This window comes from Macrotis lagotis, chromosome 8 (genome assembly GCF_037893015.1).
Source record: "Macrotis lagotis isolate mMagLag1 chromosome 8, bilby.v1.9.chrom.fasta, whole genome shotgun sequence".
Lineage (NCBI taxonomy): Eukaryota > Metazoa > Chordata > Mammalia > Peramelemorphia > Peramelidae > Macrotis > Macrotis lagotis.
In genome coordinates this window covers 183,956,806-183,974,440 of record NC_133665.1, presented here as the reverse complement: position 1 = coordinate 183,974,440, position 17,635 = coordinate 183,956,806, and the positions used below count along the sequence as shown (strand labels likewise).

Sequence of the window (17,635 nt, the reverse complement as noted above, 5' to 3'; positions counted from 1 at the left end):
CATCTGATAAGTGTATGAGGCAAGCTGTGAATTTGAGTCTTCCGATTACAAGTCCAGAATTCTGCCCACTAGCCCACCCAGCGAGGGATCTGAAAATCACAATCGAGATGATGGGGGAGCAAAACAACAGGGGAAACAAGCGTGCCATCGATTAACAGCAGATGTGAAAATCCAATCTCTTCCTAAGGTTTTTGACATCTTTTACCTGCATACCTCTGCCTTGTTAGGGTTCCCCTTGACTTTTAATCATGCCTTTTTAAAATAACATGATCACTTCACCAATGCTTCCCTTACTGCAACTCAAAAGAAGAGACCTCCAAAAAAAAGTGGTCCACAATTTGACTGGCTCTTCAAATGTCAATGTTTCCTTGTGACCCTAGAGTCCATGACCTGTCTGCCGAGGTGGAGGCCTGCTTCACTGCTCACAGGCTCCAGATACTCACTAGCTGTGTGACTCTGGGCAAGTCACTTCACCTCTGTTTGCCCCATTTCATCATCAATAAAACTGGAATAATAAGAGCAGGGTTACAGGGAAATCCAAGTGAGATGATGTATGTAAAACTTTGTGTAATCCTTAAAGTGTTCTATAAATTTAGATGATTATGCTTATGATTATAGCAGAGAATGAAAGAGGGATGGTATCATAGAGACCAGGCAGTCACAGCTTTGGAGCAGGAAGGGTCTTCTTCAGGGTCCTGTCTTTTTTTTATTTTTTGTTTTTTGCAAGGCAATGGGATTAAGTGGCTTGCCCAAGGTCACACAGCTAGGTAATTATGAAGTGTCTAAGGCCGGATTTGAACTCAGGTCCTCCTGACTCCAGGGCTGGTGCTCTATTCACTGAGCCACCTAGCTGCCCAGAAGGTCCTGTCTTTTTATTTTACAGATGAAGGAAATAAGGCCCAGGAATATGAAGTATTTTTTTTTTAGTTTTTGCAAGGCAATGGGGTTAAGTGGCTTGCCTAAGGCCACACGGCTAGGTAATTATTAAGTGTCTGAGGCCGGATTTGAACTCAGGTACTCCTGACTCCAGGGCCGGTGCTCTATCCACTATGCCACCTAGCTGCCCCGAATGGGAAGTATTTTGCCCAAGATCATACATAACAACTAGTATGGGGGGTGGGGGTGGGGAGGGGACCCAATCCCTCCCTTCTTCTTTCCCATACCCTGCCAAGCTGCTGTTTCTTCACTTTGTGACATGCATGTGCTAACTAATAAATTTCTAAAAATAAAATTTTTAATGTACTTTGGAAACTCTTCATTTAAAGATTCCAGTTAGAGATCTCTTTGTTTTTAAATAAACAATGCAAAGAGCCAGTAGCTCACTTCTCTATTTGTGTGGGAAAGTTCAGACTTTCAGGATGAAGAATTAGGGAAAGGGCTTTGGGATAAGGCCAGGATGGCTTGGGGCAGTGATCAATTCCACTTGACTGATGCCACTGATCAGTGGGGCCTAAGATCCTACCTCTTGGCGTTTGATCTCCTTTGAGGTAAGCATCTGGTTGACACAGACATCAAAGGTCTCGCTCCATAGCTTGCTGTCCCTTCTCTTGGTGCTCGCAGGTGCTGCATTTCTGGACCAGGGTCTCGGGGTGAGGATGTCAGGGCGACTGTCGCTGCGGAAGCTGATCGAACGCTAAAACGATGAGTGAAACAAAAATGCAAAAACGTTACTGTGATCAGTCCCAAGACCTGAGGGGCCCCTGATGGGCCCAGCGATATGGTGGGGAGATAAACCCCATCACACACTTGGGACCCTGGCTGAGCAGGAGACACACATTATGGACCTCAAGTCATCTGAGAAATTCTTGGTTTCTTTCTTTCTTTTTTTTTTAAAGGTTTTTGCAAGGCAATGGGGTTATAAGTGGCTTGCCCAAGGCCACACAGCTAGGTAATTATTAAGTGTCTGAGACCACATTTTAACTCAGGTACTCCTGACTCCAGGGCTGGTGCTTTATCCACTGCACCACCTAGCCGCCCCTTTGGTTTCTTTTTCTTAAAACCAATGATATTAATTCAGCCAATGTATCGTTGCAAATACCAACGCTAAGGCACAGAGTCTACAATATAGAAGGGTGGAACAGTCTGTAGCTATTTGGGAATGGGATGGAGATGGAGCCTCAGACCCACAAACACTCAGCTCTTCTGGGGTCAAATCTAATTTGCCTTCCTTTGAAGTCTAAAGCTAGCAGGGTATTGGAGAGGGGGCTGGAGAGAGCATGGAGCTCCTGAACATCAGGCTTGAAGGCCTACAAAACTTCATCAATGCCTCGCTTCACAGATGAGGAAACTGAGGCTTGGCAAGGCTAAGGGACTGATCCACAGCCATATAGATAGGTAGGAGGTAGGAGAGCCAGGATTCCAAACCACCATCTTTCCATCACATCTCTCTGCTGTTTATAGAATCACTTGTGATTTCTGATGCCTATTTTTTTCCTTTGGACATGGTTGTATAGATGACACCTTTAGTTTGATAAGGTGGTGGGGTTAAATATACAGACTGAGACACAAATTTGTGGCCAATGTGGGGAACTTATGTTTAACTATAGATATTTGCTACAAGGGAGGTGGGTTTTTTTTGGAGAAGATAGGAGGGCTTGGAGTCCTGACTCTGGGATCCTCCCTCATAAGGTTATGGGCAAGTCATTTGGCCATGCTCATCTGTAAAATGGGGTAGGATGATGTTTATAGTTTGTACTTCACACAGGTGGATTTTTTAAGAAAAATTGCTCTATACTAAAAAAAATACTTTTAACAAAAAAATTTATTAAAAAAGAAAAACTGATGGGGTGGCTAGGTGGCACAGTGGATAGAGCACTAGCCCTGGAGTCAGGAGTACCTGAGTTCAAATCTGGCCTCAGACACTTAATAATTACCTAGCTATGAGGCCTTGGGAAAGCCACTTAACCTCATTTGCCTTGCAAAACCCTAAAAAAAAAAAAAAAAAAACCCCAAACAAACAACCAAAAGCAGAGTCTAACAAAAAGGTATGCCTGGATAGAAACTCCTTTATCTTTCGTTGGGAAGACAATAGGAGGCAACCACCTGAAGTTTCACACTTCCTCAGTGAACAGAAGCTACACTTCCAGTCTCAGCCATCTGACCAGGAACAAGTGCCTACCATGTATCAGGTACCTCAGACAACTGGTTCCTGTGCCATTGTGGCCACCCATGTTGTGTTATATACCCACTGGCACAGACTGAATCATGGTGCCATAACCTACATCTGGAATTCAAGGCACTATCCTGGGCCATATCAGGGGTTGAGGAGAGCTGATGGACCAAGACTTCTCCCTAAAGAGTCAAGGCCATTAAAAATGAACTTTGTTGATAAAAGGCTCCTTTGAGCTTCCCAGAAGTCTTAGGACCATCAAATGATAAAAAGCCTACTGTAGAGGTGGCATTAGCATTGATGAGATGTTTGGATGAATGCAGCTCCAGAGGGGTCGGGGCAAAGCCCATCATCCCCATAGAGATTCCAATGTCTTTGCTATCAGAACTGTCAATCCCTGGGCTACTAATTCAGTAATCATTATTAAGGATATGATTGCAGTGTTAGAGACACTGATGAAATGATAAACAATCTATGTCTTTGAGGGTTTATGTAAATGGATTAAGCATCTACACCATTATTTTAGGAAGGAGAAGGAAAGAAGAACAGATCCCTATTGGAGGCTGACCCTCAAAGGTAACTTGGTGGTGGAGAGGAAAAACATTCCAGGTGAAAGCCTGGAGATGGTGAATGGAAATGTCCTTCATAGGGAACTCCAAGGGTGCCAGTTTAGCCACAACAGGTAGGCTGGAGGGGCTTCAAATAAGGGTACAAGCAGCAACTCCAAGGTCACATTTTTTTTGTTTCTATTTGAAGACTATACTTGAAAGACCAGGAATTCCCAAAGAGAGCATTTTCCCCTTCTGTTACTCATCTGCTCAGGGTCTTAGGAGGCCACAACAGAACAAAAGGTTTAGAAGATTGTAGACAACATCCAGACAAGACCAAGGCAGACGGACCCACTGTCCTCCCTGCCTGGTCATCTCATCTCATGAATACTGTCCCTGGTTCTAGGCAAGACCCATTGGCATAGGCATTGACAGGAGAGAAGTCAGAGGAGGGTCATTAAGTTGATGAAGGGTCCTGGTCTCATGCCATAGGTGGACTAGATTAGAGAAGACTTGGTTGGAGAAGGCGAGGTGGATCTAGGACATGAGAGCCACGTCCAAGACACTGAAAGACTGTGGAGGGGGCTCAGTCCCAGAAGGAAGTCCCCAGACCAGCCGTTGGTAGGGAGGGAAATCAAGGCTTGAGGTCAGGAAGACTTCTCCAATGCCTTGCTTGGCATCTCCTCCAACAGACTGGGAGCTCTGCAAAGGCAGGGACTGCTTTTCCCCTTTCTTTGTCTGTCTGGCACTTAGGTATTTAATAAATGCTTATGGACCATTGACTAATGGATTTTTAGATTTTAGCTATATACCTTGGATGGTACCTTAGAGATCTCTGAGTGTACCTGTCTCATTTGCAGATGAAGAAAGGGGCCTAGAAAGGTGGAATGATTTGTCCAATTACAAAGGCATTTGAGATGGGATTTGAACTCAGATCTTCCTGACTCCCAGACCATTGCTCTCTCACTACCAACAAATATATGAGGACATCCCTGGTTGGGTATGCGGTAAAAGGGACTTCCGTTCAACAGCTCGAGTTGGACTAGAGGATCAGTCAGGTCATCTCCGACACCAAAAACAATTCTGAGATTCTGGGAATTCCATAATGGTGCCACAGTGACCTCCTTAAAACAGGAACCAACCCGAGGAGTAAATGCCGACCTACAAGGAGGCTATCTACACCTCTCGGTCTTGGTTTGCTTAAATGTATAATGGCAAGGGTGGACTGGATGATGACTGAGTCCCCTTCTAGCCCCAACAGCTTATGGGTCTAACATCTTAAGCATCCTTAGCCAATCCAAGACTGCTTTGGCCCAACGATCTGTTCCTGGCAAAGCAAGCCTCTCACTGACCATGCCTCACTGAGGCTCCTGGTGGCCCTGGGGACAAGACAGAGCCGTGAGAAAAGAGAAAGGCCATGCCCAAGGAGTGACTCTATAAACGTGACATCTACCTGGTGGGAAGCATCTTATCCCATGCATGAGAGACATAACAGGAAGTACACTGAGTCACAAGGCAACTCTACGGTTTCAGTTTTTAGGACAGTGAGGGGGCCTTTGGTGGAGGTGGGGGAAAGAAAAGAGCTAAAAAGCATATTTTAAATAACACTTTCACTTGCTAAAATTAAGAGCCTGTTCTTCTCAATTCTCACCCTCTAAACAAGTGGGGTTTTTTCTTTTCTTTTCTTTTTTGAGACTGAGTCTTCTGAGCTTGCCTCTACTGAAATATAGGGGTTACTAGAGGGCCCAATCTTACTCCAATCCATCAGCTTCACTGGGACCCTCAATCCTTATACACTCAAGCCTCAGGTAGACCTTTTGTAAATCTTTTCGGTTGATCAAGATTGTGACCATGTAAGAAAGCAGGGAAGAGGTTGGCAATTCTCTCCTTGGGAAAAATGTTTCCTGCTGATGGATAGTCTGCTCTGGGGAGTGGGGGACCCCACTTTCAGCCTTAGCTGAGAAGGGGATCCAATAGCATTGAGAGAAACTCACGAATGTGTGGTACCATGGGTGATCTTTGGGATGAGAAAACATTTCAAATCCATCATGGGACTGGCCTGGCAAATGAGGCAGAGAGTAAAAATAACCCAGTGTCTTAAGTGCCAACAGCTAAAACAACATGGCTGCAATCTATACGGATGGTGCAGATGGCGTAACCAAGGATGCGCAAACATATGCCAGGTAAATGGATGAGATGACAGGTGAGGGATGAGATGTCAGTCAAATGGGGAAAGTGGAAAATAGGGGGGGGGAACAGAACTAGAAATTTGACAAAGAACATGAAATGGAATTATTAAACTGTTATTAGCCATGATTTTCCTGGGCTGAATCCCTCTTGGGCCCCTCTAAGGAAGAGGCATATTTCTTTTTCTTTTTTTTTTTTTAGTTTTTTTTTTTTGCAAGGCAATGGGGTTAAGTGGCTTGCCCAAGGCCACACAGCTAGGTCATTATTAAGTGTCTGAGACCAGATTTGAACCCAGGTACTCCTGACTCCAAGGCCGGTGCTTTATCCACTACGCCACCTAGCCACCCCTAGGAGGCATATTTCTAATGGGCAAGCAGTTAGGCATGGTAGAATGAATCTTGGCTCTTCTACTAACTGTGTGACTTTCCCTTCTTGTGTCTTCATATCTGTAAATGTAGGGACCACGAGACCACAGAACCAGAGCTGGAAGAGACATTCAAGTCCACACCCTTCGCTTTCTTCAGATTTTGTTACCCCAGATTTCCTGCCTCATGAGAATTTTTAGAAAGACACAAAAGTACAGCCTACAAAAATGACAGCACTAACAAACCCAATTGACTTGTTCTGCTCTTATCAAAGACATTAAATGATTTGCCCAAAGTCCCGTGCAGGATTTGAACCTGGTTTTCTGGAACAGGTGGCCACCGAGGTTCCTTCTGGTTCTGAGTTTGTGATGTCCCCTTACTCTCTCAGAAACCACCTGTAGGGGATAGTTAGGTGGTGAAGGGGATAGAGCACGGGCCCTGGAGTCAGGAGGACCTGGGTTCAAATCTGACCTCAGACACTTAATGATTACCTAGCTGTGTGACTTTGGGCAAGTCACTTAAACCCATTGCCTTGCAAAAAACAACAACAAAAAAAGGAAACCACTTCTAGCTCCTTCTTGTCTCAGACAAGAGTTCTTAACCTTCTGGGAATCAGAGACCCTCCCTTTTGGTAGTTTAGTAAATACCACAGATTCTGTCTTGGAATAAAGTTTTTAAGTAATTGAAGGAAATGCTAAATTTCAGTTAGAGATTAGGGAAAAAGATGTAATTCCTACCCTTCTACATTTGTGGATTACTCCAAGAAGTCTGTGGACTCCCAAGTTAAGAAATCCTGCTCTAAAATAAAATGCAAAATCCTTGTCTCTTCATTAAAGGTTTTTTCTAATTGACCCCCCATCTATTCTTTCAATTTTCTCCCCATACCTCCCTTCCGTGCGTTCTCCATTCCAACCAAATGAGCTAAGTTGGTCCATCTTCAGTTTGTGTCTAGGCTCAGCAGTCTACAAGACCCTCCTTCCCCCCTTCAAGATAAAGCTCAGATGCCAAATCCTGTTAGGCAGAGTTTTGATTTTAATCTACTTTCCTTCTTATCATGATAGTTTATTATTCTGCATATACTAATTTGCTAATCTGAGGTCATGCTGGGTTCCCCAAATAGATGGCAAACTTTTTGAGGACCTAGCATAGAGTCTGGAGCATAGCAGACTGTACTATGAATTTGGTGAATTTTTATCTTGATTCCCATCTGTGGAGTTTAGCAGCCACTTTGTATGGGATATTCCATTTATAGAAATTTGTCCTTGAGAAACTCTTCATGTGTAGGTTATTTTCTTACTTTTCTTACTCTGACCCTTTCCAGATGGATCAAAAAAAAAAAAAAGATTAACCTAAACCAGGTTACTCCTAGATTCCGAGAGAAACGAGGAATCATGGTGGTTCTAGCTCGGACTCAAGTCTGCACTAGATGATCTTCTAAAGGCTTCAACCATCAGTCAGACATCGAGATACAACACTGTAATTAACTTTCTGCTTTGGAGGGGCTCATAATTCTACTATCTTATGTAGCTCACCGGGGAAAAATAATGGTGTGGGGGTAATTTGACTCATGTAGGGCCAAAAGGAAAATGTCACCCAAAACACAATAGCCAACTGAGGGGGCAAGTGATGTTTAGCATCATTTGCAGTCACATTAGACTTTGGATTTGGAATGGTTTGTCATTTCCTTCTCCAGCTCATTTTTTCAGATGAGGAAACTAAGGCAAATAGAGTAAAGTGACTATTCTAGGATCACATAGCTAGAAAGTGTCTGAGGGCAGATTTGACCACATCACCTGCTTAAAAAAACTTCAGTTAAGGGGTGGCTAGGTGGCGTAGTGGATAAAGCACTGGCCCTGGAGTCAGGAGTACCTGGGTTCAAATCTGGTCTCAGACACTTAATAATTGCCTAGCTGTGTGGCCTTGGCCAAGCCACTTAACCCCATTTGCCTAGCAAAAACCTAAAAAAAAAAAATAAAAAAAACTTCAGTTCAAGTTTTTTGGTGGATGGATGGGGGCAGGGGAACTGGGCTTTTCCATCTTGCCCAGGTTAGAAATAAAGTGATCACTCATGGACCTAATCTCATTGCTGATTGTGTGGCAGGGACATTTTGACTTGCTCAGTTTTCTTTACAGGACAGAATCCCTCCACTCTCGAGGCAGCCCACTGGCTCTCTGACCCCCAGGGGAAGGCTCACCATATTGATGCTGCTACATACTACAGGTCAGAACTCCGGAAGGAAAGTGATCCTCACTAGCCTTAGCCCCCAAGAGCAGGGATTCATTACGGGCGTACAACCATCTTCATGCTCGGTTCCCTCAACCTGTCGACATTATTCCTATTAGTAAAGTCCCAATGATTGAGCATGACCTTCAAGTTCATTGACTGGTAGACTCCAACATAACTTTATGGATTTTTTTCTCATACTCCAGCCAAACAGAGCTATATATGAGCCCATCCTCTGATTTTCCTTTTTTCTCTTCTTTCTATCTCTGCCAGTCCAAAGTTTTAAGGCTCATCAGAAATCCTACTCCATTCCTAGAACTTTGCCCTCCCCCCCAACACCCCATAAGTTGGAAAGACCCATCATTTCCCTAGAGCTGCCACATCTTACAGGACCCACCGTGATATATACAATTGAGAATGTATATTGAGAAACTGAATGATCTACTAATTTGGAATTTGGTGACACAGCACGTGGGTTCAAGTTCATACTTGTCACCTTGGACAAGTCCCTTCCCTTCTCTGAGCCTAAGAAAGGGGTGATGGCTAAAGGTTCCTCTAACTCAAAAGCCCAAGATGTCTCTCTTTGGATCCTGATCTCTCTGGACCTCAGTTTTCTCATCTGCCAACTGAAGGAGAGAGACTGGGGGGTACACAAGGTCCCATCCAAGTCTGACTCATAATTGTGTGATTGTTCATCTTTATGTTCTCCCCACAGTGGCTAGGATGGGGTCTGGTATAGAGCAGAATACTCAAGAAATGAACACCAAATGGTGTTATGAAGTGGTCTAAACAAACACTAATCAATACAGATGGTGAGAGGACAAGCCGGGGAGGATTAATGTATGACTCATTAGAATCAAAGACCTGGAAAGGACCATGCAAGGAGCATCTGCAAAGACAAAGACTTCACAGGCTCCTAAGATCACAGACTAAAGCCAAAAGGGACTTCAGAGGTCAAGTTAAGCTCTCTCATTTTTACTGATAAGAAAACTGAGGTAGACAGCAATTAAATGACTTGCCTAGGGACACACAGCTAGTCAGTGTCTGAGGTAGGATTTGAACTCAGGTTTTTCTGATGCCAAGTCCAGGGACCCTAAACTAGATACTTCCTACAATCTGGAAGAAAGACTGAATAAAATAAATACTCTTCAATCTGGGGAGGAAACATCAGCAACAATATTAACAGCTATTTTTTTGGTAGCATGTGGTAGAAGATGCATTAGCCACTGACCTCACTGTAGAGAGGTCACTTCCTAGGCCCACAGAGCTCCAGAATTCTAAGGCCTGAAGGAACATGGGGTCCAGAGAAGGACAGACTTCAGCTTGGGGTATCATGGAGAGAAGCCAGGCCTTCTCTGCCTCCCTCAATCTACAAGGAGCCCTTCTCAATCTCCCTTAAATCTAGTGCCTTCCATCCGTTAATCCCAGTCATTGCTCATTTGTACATGGTAGTTTGTGTTTTGCCTCCCTCCTGAGACCATGATCTCCTTGGGTCCGTTACCTTTCTTTGTATCTCCAAGGCTTAGTAAAGGTAATAAATACTTATCGATTTCCTTTATTTTAAATGGACACTTATTATACTTGTGCCCTGTAGGCCCTTTCCCATCTTAATATTGCTATCACATAGTCTCTGTGCTGCAAGTCAGTTCTCTGATTTAATAAGCATTCATTATTAAGTGCCCCAGATACAGAGTTCTCCCTTAGATCATCACCTTTTCCCCCTAATCGTTCAATGTCCTATTCTCTCAGGGAAATGGAAAATACCTTGGCTTCATAGACAGGGATGAAAAAGATGATGAAGAATCGATCAAGCAAGTCTTTTTATTTATTTTTTTGGTGGGGGGGAGTTTGCAAGGCAGTGGGGTTAACTGACTTGCCCAAGGTCACACAGGTAATTATTAGGTGTTGGAGGCTGGATTAGAACTCAGGTCTTCCTGACTCCAGGGCCGGTGCTCTATCCACTGCACCACCTAGCTGCCCCTAAGCAAGTCTTTTTATAGTCTCTAGGATGTACTAGGCAGAGCTCAGGACTTTGGGGATGATCCCCAAGAAACAGTCCCTGCCCTCTAGGGGGTTAAACTGTATGGAGAGAACTAAATACAAAGTCAATGCCCTAGGTGGAAATAGAGGCATTCAGAAAAGGGTTGGATATGGGGGAAAAGAGAGTAATTTCAGTTTGGGATATGTCAAGTCTGAAGTTATCCAAGGTGAAATGTCCACTGGGCATTTAATGGGACCCAGGGTGGCATCTGCGTTGAGATGACTTAATGGTTAAGCTGGTGGATACTAATGAGGTTCCTAATAGAGAGAGAGAGGAGAGGCCAGGACATAGTTTGGGGGGGGGAACCCACATTCTTCTCCAGTTTTTGTAGCATCCTTTTTTGGTTTCATAGACTTGAGTCAATTAGAGATCATGAAAACAAAAGAAAGTTAAGAACAAACAACGAATGTTCTTTTGGTTTGGTTTTGTGTTTGGACGACCTATTTTAGAACTGGTCTAGTTTGGGGAAAAACAAATAATCTTTTTCTTAAATAGAACTGAATTTTAGGAAACTAACTTCATTTGAAATGTGCTGAGAGATGCTCCATGACTTTCCCAAGTCACCTGGCCCCAGCCCTGACTGGGACCCACATCTCCTCCCCCCCACTTCCCCCAGAACTTCCCACCTCACAATCAAGGGGCTGCAATTTAGTTCTCCAAGTCAACGGACATTTAAGGTACAGGACAATTCATTTCATTTTCATACTGGTCTCTCACTGTTCCACATCTTGCACCCTTAGCCAGACAGACAATCCCTTAGTTGTGGGGTTCGTGTTGTCTTTGTCTCCCCTTAAAATTCTCACGGTGCTTAGGACAAGACGAAGTGCACCGGTTTGATATGGATAAAGCCTTGTGCAAAATCCCCTTGGACAGAGCTTGATGTGGCGTGGGGAAGCTTTGAAGCAGATTCTGAGCCTGCTCTTGAATTCTGATAAAACTCTCCCCCTTCTCAAGGAAAGGAGTAATACATTTGGGCGTAGCTGATTTGAGGCAATACATTTCGATGTTCGAATCCCATTACTTTTTGGAAAGATTCTGGGAAAAGGAAGGGAAAAGGTCCCTTGGCTCCTCTACTCCCTTCCTCTTAGGGCCTGCTCTGTTATCACATCCCCCTTATCTGTAAAGAAAAGGGAGTGGACCCTTTCCAACCATTCACCACCTGCCCCTGTCTGCCTTTCCATTTTTCTTACACGTCACCCTCACTGTAAGCCCGTGATTGTCCTTACAAACCTCACACACTTGCTTTCCCACTACTCCTCAGCTCTCTTCTGCCCTGACTGACGGGGAATGTCTTCTCTCTTCCTCTGGCTCACTGGCTTCCTTCAGGGCTCAGGTCAAACCTCATCCTCTTCAGGAAGACTCTGCCAGTGAGGCAGATAGCTCCATGCTCTCACACAGTCAGTCAACAGGAGAGGTGGCATCCAGACTCATTTCTTCTGTTGTTATTATTTTTGTTTGGTTTTGTGGGCCAATGGGGTTAAGTGACTTGCCCAAGATCATAAGGCTAGTAAGTGAGTATCAAATGTCTGAGACTGGATTTGAACTCAGATCCCACTGACTCCTAGGCCAGTACTTTATCCACTGTGACACCTAGCTGCTCTGGACTCATGCCTAGTGTCTGCTTCTCAGGAAGGGGCAGAATCAGGATTCATACTCGGGGCTCTGACTCCAAAGGGATCACACAGCCTCTCATGATGATGGTATCCCAAATAGAAATATTTCATTTCCAACATCCTGATGAATGGAGAGGCAGTGAAATCATAAAATGAAAAGGGTTTAATAAAGAGGGAGAAAAACATGACCCGGAGATGAAGCCGGGGCCCAGACAGGCAGGTTTGTCTCAGACACACACACACACACACACCGAGAAGAAAGGCCAGAATGATGTCATCTCGGTTTCGGATGCAGCCGCAGAATCCGGAGTCTGGGCCTCCAAGGAGAACAGCTGTGCACAGCTGTGACGGCTTGGGGAAACTCGTCCAGCCAAACCCCAACTCACTTTCTTTCCTATCCACACTGGAACAAATGCAGGTCTCTTTGCAGTTAGGCCAGATTTCTCTGGTGAGTCTACCAAGGAGGGATTTATGGGCCCGAGGGGACAGAGGCATCTGGGCTGGCTCTGGCAGCTCCAGGGTTCAGACCTACTGCATCCAGAGCCAGGGGGAGGGTGCCAGGCCTTCCCAGCCCCCATTCCTGTCAATGCTGCCTTTGTAGGAGGGGGGCAGCCGCTCTCAGAACACATGGGAGTCAGCCCTGGGCTGTTTGGGCCAGATGACCTTGTCAGCCCAAAGCCTCCTCCACTGGTACTGTGAACCATCATGGACCTGATGAAAGACATCAAGCTCTCTCTAGATGCATTTCTATGCCTAAGGAAAATGTTCCAGAGCTAAATGCACATCCTTGGAGATGTGGGGCATTTTTGAGCTTCAGAGTAAGGATGTTCTTATAACCAAGAGCCAAAGAAATGGTCCTGAGACAGGCCAGGACAACAAAGAAGGGATCTCTTCAGTATCATCCCTAAGCAAATAACTCATGTGAAGAGTATGGTCAGGGAATCTGTGGGTTTAGGTTCAAATTCTGCCTCTGTGGAACCTGGGGAAGTGACTTTACTTCTCTGGATATTAGACTAGAAGGTTTTTTTGAGGTCTGAAAGCCTATGACTCTATATTGATATATTCAACCCCAATCTTTCATCTAGATCAAAAGCAGAAATTGCCCCTTCTTCAGAACATCCTCCTAGGATCACAAACATGCCATATCTAACTCCTCTGTCCCCTTAGAATGCCCAAGGCCATACATCTAGGTCATTATTAAGTGTCTGAGGTCAGATTTGAACTCAGGTACTCCTGATTCCAGGGCCGTTGCTCTAACCACTGCACCACCGAGCCACCCTAGTATGTCTATTTCTGTTGAAGTCACCACCATCTTCCAAGTCATTCAAGTTAAAAACTTGGAATTGTCTTGTTATAGTATAATGCTAACTTTGGAGGTAGATTCCACCAGACTAGCCAAATCCTGCCTTCAGCCCTATCTATCTGGGCAATTGGCCTCCAGGGCATATTTGCCTCTTCAAATGTTTCTAACTCCTCTGGCATGACAGAGGTTCCTGTCTAGGCCTGGAGGAAGGGGGGAGTAGGAGGAGAGTTAGAAATATTATTTTAGTTGCTGTACATGGAGGTTTGGAGGAAGTGATAAAAACCAGAACTAGAGTGGTGATAATGTATGGGGACAAAAGAAAAAATGTGAGAAATGGGGTAGAGAGAGGATTCACTGACCTTAGAAACTAAAGAGAGACTAAATCGAACATCTTAGAAACTTGATTTATAGCTAGAGGGAATCTAGCCCAACCATCTTATTTTGTAGAGAGGAATGTGAGCCAAGGCAAAAAGAAGAAAAGAGAAGAGAATGGATCAAGGTTGAGGAAGAACAGAGGAGAAAACTAAGTAGAAGGTGATAGTAATCTCTTTCCATCCTCATTAATCATCACTCCCCCTTATACTCTAGGATTCCACCATATTGACTTCTGTCTACTCCTCAATATTCCAGGGCCCACCTTTGAGCAGGTGACTGTCCTCTCTGCCTGGAAATGGGCTCCCTCCTTCCTCCTGCCTCCACAGGACCCCAGTTGCCATACCTCCTTTCTGATCCACTCAACTGCTAATATGGCCCATGGGGGTCAAAAAGAGTCAGACACAATTGAATGACTGAACATCTCCAACTGCTCATGTGCTCTTCCCTCCCTAACTACCTTGGTTTATTCTCAACGAGACAGAGGGAGTGTGGAATAAGGGACAGGCACAGCTGTCCTTGAAGCCAAGAAAGCTGGGGTCTGAGTCCTTCTGACACTCATTGGCTGAGGGATCCCAGGAAGGTCATCCAACCTCTTTCTCAGGGTCCGAGGCAGCCTGTTGTGCTGGAGGGCTCCCTATCCCAATGAACCACAGGTTCAATCAGAATTCTCAAACATGGCTATTGTCATCCTCAATAGAACAGAAGCCTCTAGAAATAAGGAATGTCTCTCTCTCTCTCTCTTTCTCTCTCTCTCTCTCTCTCTCTCTCTTTTTGGTGAGGGGGTTCCTTGCAATTGCAACTCATAGTAGGTCCTTAATTAAAATATGTTGATTGTATTTGGCTCCCCATTGTCTACAACAGTGCCAGGCCTAAAGAAGGCAATGATAAATGCTTATGGGTTAACTGATGGCCAGACCAGTCTTTGTGATGCAATAGCTCTCCACTGCTGCTCATGTTCCTCTCTTGGGTTAAGTCCCTTCTCCCAGGTATCGCCTCTACTGGCTTCCTCCAGCCCCACCCTTCTCTCCCAGGAACCTTAGATCAGTTCTATGTCTGTAGTTTACCTTGCATCCTTCCCTTCCTCTTTATTCCCATAGGGACTAATCCTAATTCATGTGAGGTTTAAAAAAAAAAAACAGAATAAACTCTGTTTACTCCAGATATTAAAAAAAATAACCAAAACAAACAAAAAAATTACATCATCCAAACCACTTAGTTTCTTGCAAGTACTCACACAAGGAAAAAGGCAACACGAATATTTCCTAATCCCTCCAAGAGCAACCTGTCCAACCTCCAGCCTTCTACAACTCATCCAATCACTGGTTGTATCTACAGAGATGCTCCAGACACTATATCAAACACTCTTAAAATTCAGGTGCAGTGTAGTGACAACAGGCCAGAAGGGAATGATCCTATCAACAGAAGAGTGAAGTTAGTCTGGAAAACCTTCTATTAATGAAATCCTATTTTTGGTGATCTCTGCTCTGATAATTTAAGTAATTTAATAATAAGCTTAATAGTGTAAGACTGCATCAAGGCTTTTGGGACACCCATAATTTTCAAACAATGCTTTTCTAGGTATTTCTATAGTTTTGTCGAAATCACCTCAACTCTGAACAGCTGTCTCCATGTCTTTAAAATGAGTGAGTTGATGGGTTGGCCTTTTTTTTAATTAAGGTTTTTATAATGAGTTTTACTGCATTTTAGAATAGTGCAGGTAATTGGAAAGATGTTTTTGAAACAATTCTCATTTGCTCTATTTGTACAATAAATGTTTTACTTTCCCGCAAGCCTCTATTGACTGAAGGAAGAATAACGCACCCATTATCACAGTCACAAAGAGTTTCTTCAAGCCATTGAGTCATGGCACCCAGTATTACACTTCAAAACACAAACAAATGAGCATTGCTCCTTTCCCAAGAATTTAAACATTAAGGTTGACAGCCCTGAGAAGTCCTTTCTAATACTAAGCCTAGAAGCCTACATCTGGGAAACTTCTCCTTCTTTCCTTTTCAGAAAAATAGCCCCCAGGCCCCTGGACAGCTCTCCAATTCTCTTTCCTCTATGATCAGGAGAGTGGCTCAACCAGTCTGGCCACCATTTTTAAGGCCCTCGGTATGCCTTGAGTTTTGGAGCCTTGATTTGAACTTCTTGGGGGTCTGAAGAAGCTTTCTGCCTAGGCACCTTGGGGTGGAAATCCCTTGATCTCTGAGTTGTCCCTCCCAGTTCAAAGAACACATTGGCAGAGAAAACACAAATGTGAGAGAAAAGTGAAGAATGGGTCCGTCTCATCATCTTCCACTCCAACCCTCTGATTTTCACTGTAAATGGGCCTTTACTCATCTTTCTCCTTCCCCTTTTTACAATGCACTGAAAAAGTCACTTGGGGGATGTTCAAATCATTTACGCAGCTTCAGTTCATTCAGTCTTTGATTCACGACTCTGTCCCTTTTTATTTGGGGGTAGGGATGCGGCAGACTTGTGATTTTATAGAGAACTCCTACTGAAGAAATCATTGCTGCTAAGTCATTTGTGGTGATTGATTCGTCACAACCCCTTTTGGGGTTTTCTGGGCAGAAACACTGGAGCGGTTTGCCATTACCTCCTCCAGCTCATTTTACAGATGAGAAAACTGAGGCAAAGCGGACTAGGTAACTTGTCCAGAGTCACACAGTGAACTTTGTTTCCATCTTGTAACAGCTAGGTAGTATTGATAAAAGTATTTTAAGACTTAAAAAAGACTTTTACATAAATAATCTCTGAACACAGGTAGCTTTGATTTCATCTTGTAACAGTTAGATAGTATTGAGACAGTATTTTAAAGCTTGAAAAAGTCTTACAACAAAGATACTATTATCATCTTTAGTTTACAAATGAGGAAACTGAGGCAACCAGAGGTTAAACGACTGCCTAGAGTCACGCAGCTAGTAAGATACCCAGGCCAGATTTGAAAGTGTAGAGCCCTCGGGCACCTCGCCTCCATTTCTCTTTCCTCTGAGATGTCCCTAAGGCCAGGAGAGAGGCTCAGCCAGCCCAGTCGCCATCTTTTTAGTGTCTCATCTCTGCTTCTATGATGGCAATACAGATGATATCTTTATGGTCTGTTACCCACATTGTCTCCGAATCTTTGCATTGGCCCTATGATGAAGGTCTTGCTAATATGGTTACCCTTTTAATCTTTTTTGAAGCTCAAGGAGATTGAACCTTGGCTCCCCCTCCCATAGGTATGGGCTAAGTCAGGTCTTTCCTCCCTCTAGATTCAATGCCCTTCCCAATACATCAAATGGCTACTCTTTATAATTTCAGTTGCCCGTGAGCTTTCCTTACAGCCACGTCAATCTTCCTTCTACCTCAGTGGAATTGTTTCAGCTTGCACCCTTCAATATTCATTCTAGAGATCTTCACCACTTTCTCGGGGTTAATTCTCCCCTTCAGGTTTTAAGCCACGGGATCCTACTTATTCTTTCTCTGAACGCGCTCCTAGGCCCTTCATGTCCAGCCCTTGTGTCCTTGAATCCCAAGCTGGACCAGTCACTGAACCGCAGAGTTCCTATTCCCCCTTCGGCCAACACTTATTCCTTGTTAGTTGACCTTTGACCACCCTTATAGTCACATTAATGTAAGTCCGGAAACTCAAAGAGGGAAAGAAATTAAGCCAGGCCTGAAAGAAAATGGTGATGGAATATTCAATACAAGAAGCCTTAGGAACAAATGTATTAAGCTGACTGGAGATTGTAAATCTAGTCTGAAGCTCTGAAGGCAAATTGCTTTTATTCAGAGAATTGAGGCAAGGACTGGACCTCAGAGGACCAAGACCAGAAGCAAAACAAATTTCCTTAGAGCTCCTAGATCATGAATCTTCCTAGTCTG

The 17,635-nt window shown here is 44.1% G+C and overlaps 1 protein-coding gene across 8 annotated transcripts in view; it reads right to left on the bottom strand.

Annotated features, from left to right (window-relative positions):
• ARHGEF3 (Rho guanine nucleotide exchange factor 3) overlaps nt 1-17,635 on the bottom strand; it is a 281,901-nt gene that overhangs the window by 23,127 nt on the left and 241,139 nt on the right. For all 8 annotated transcript variants that reach the window (XM_074199129.1, XM_074199130.1, XM_074199131.1 and 5 more), the window contains one exon: nt 1,463-1,633. In XM_074199129.1, the coding sequence (XP_074055230.1) occupies nt 1,463-1,633 (171 nt within the window). The remainder of the gene's footprint in view (nt 1-1,462; nt 1,634-17,635) is intronic.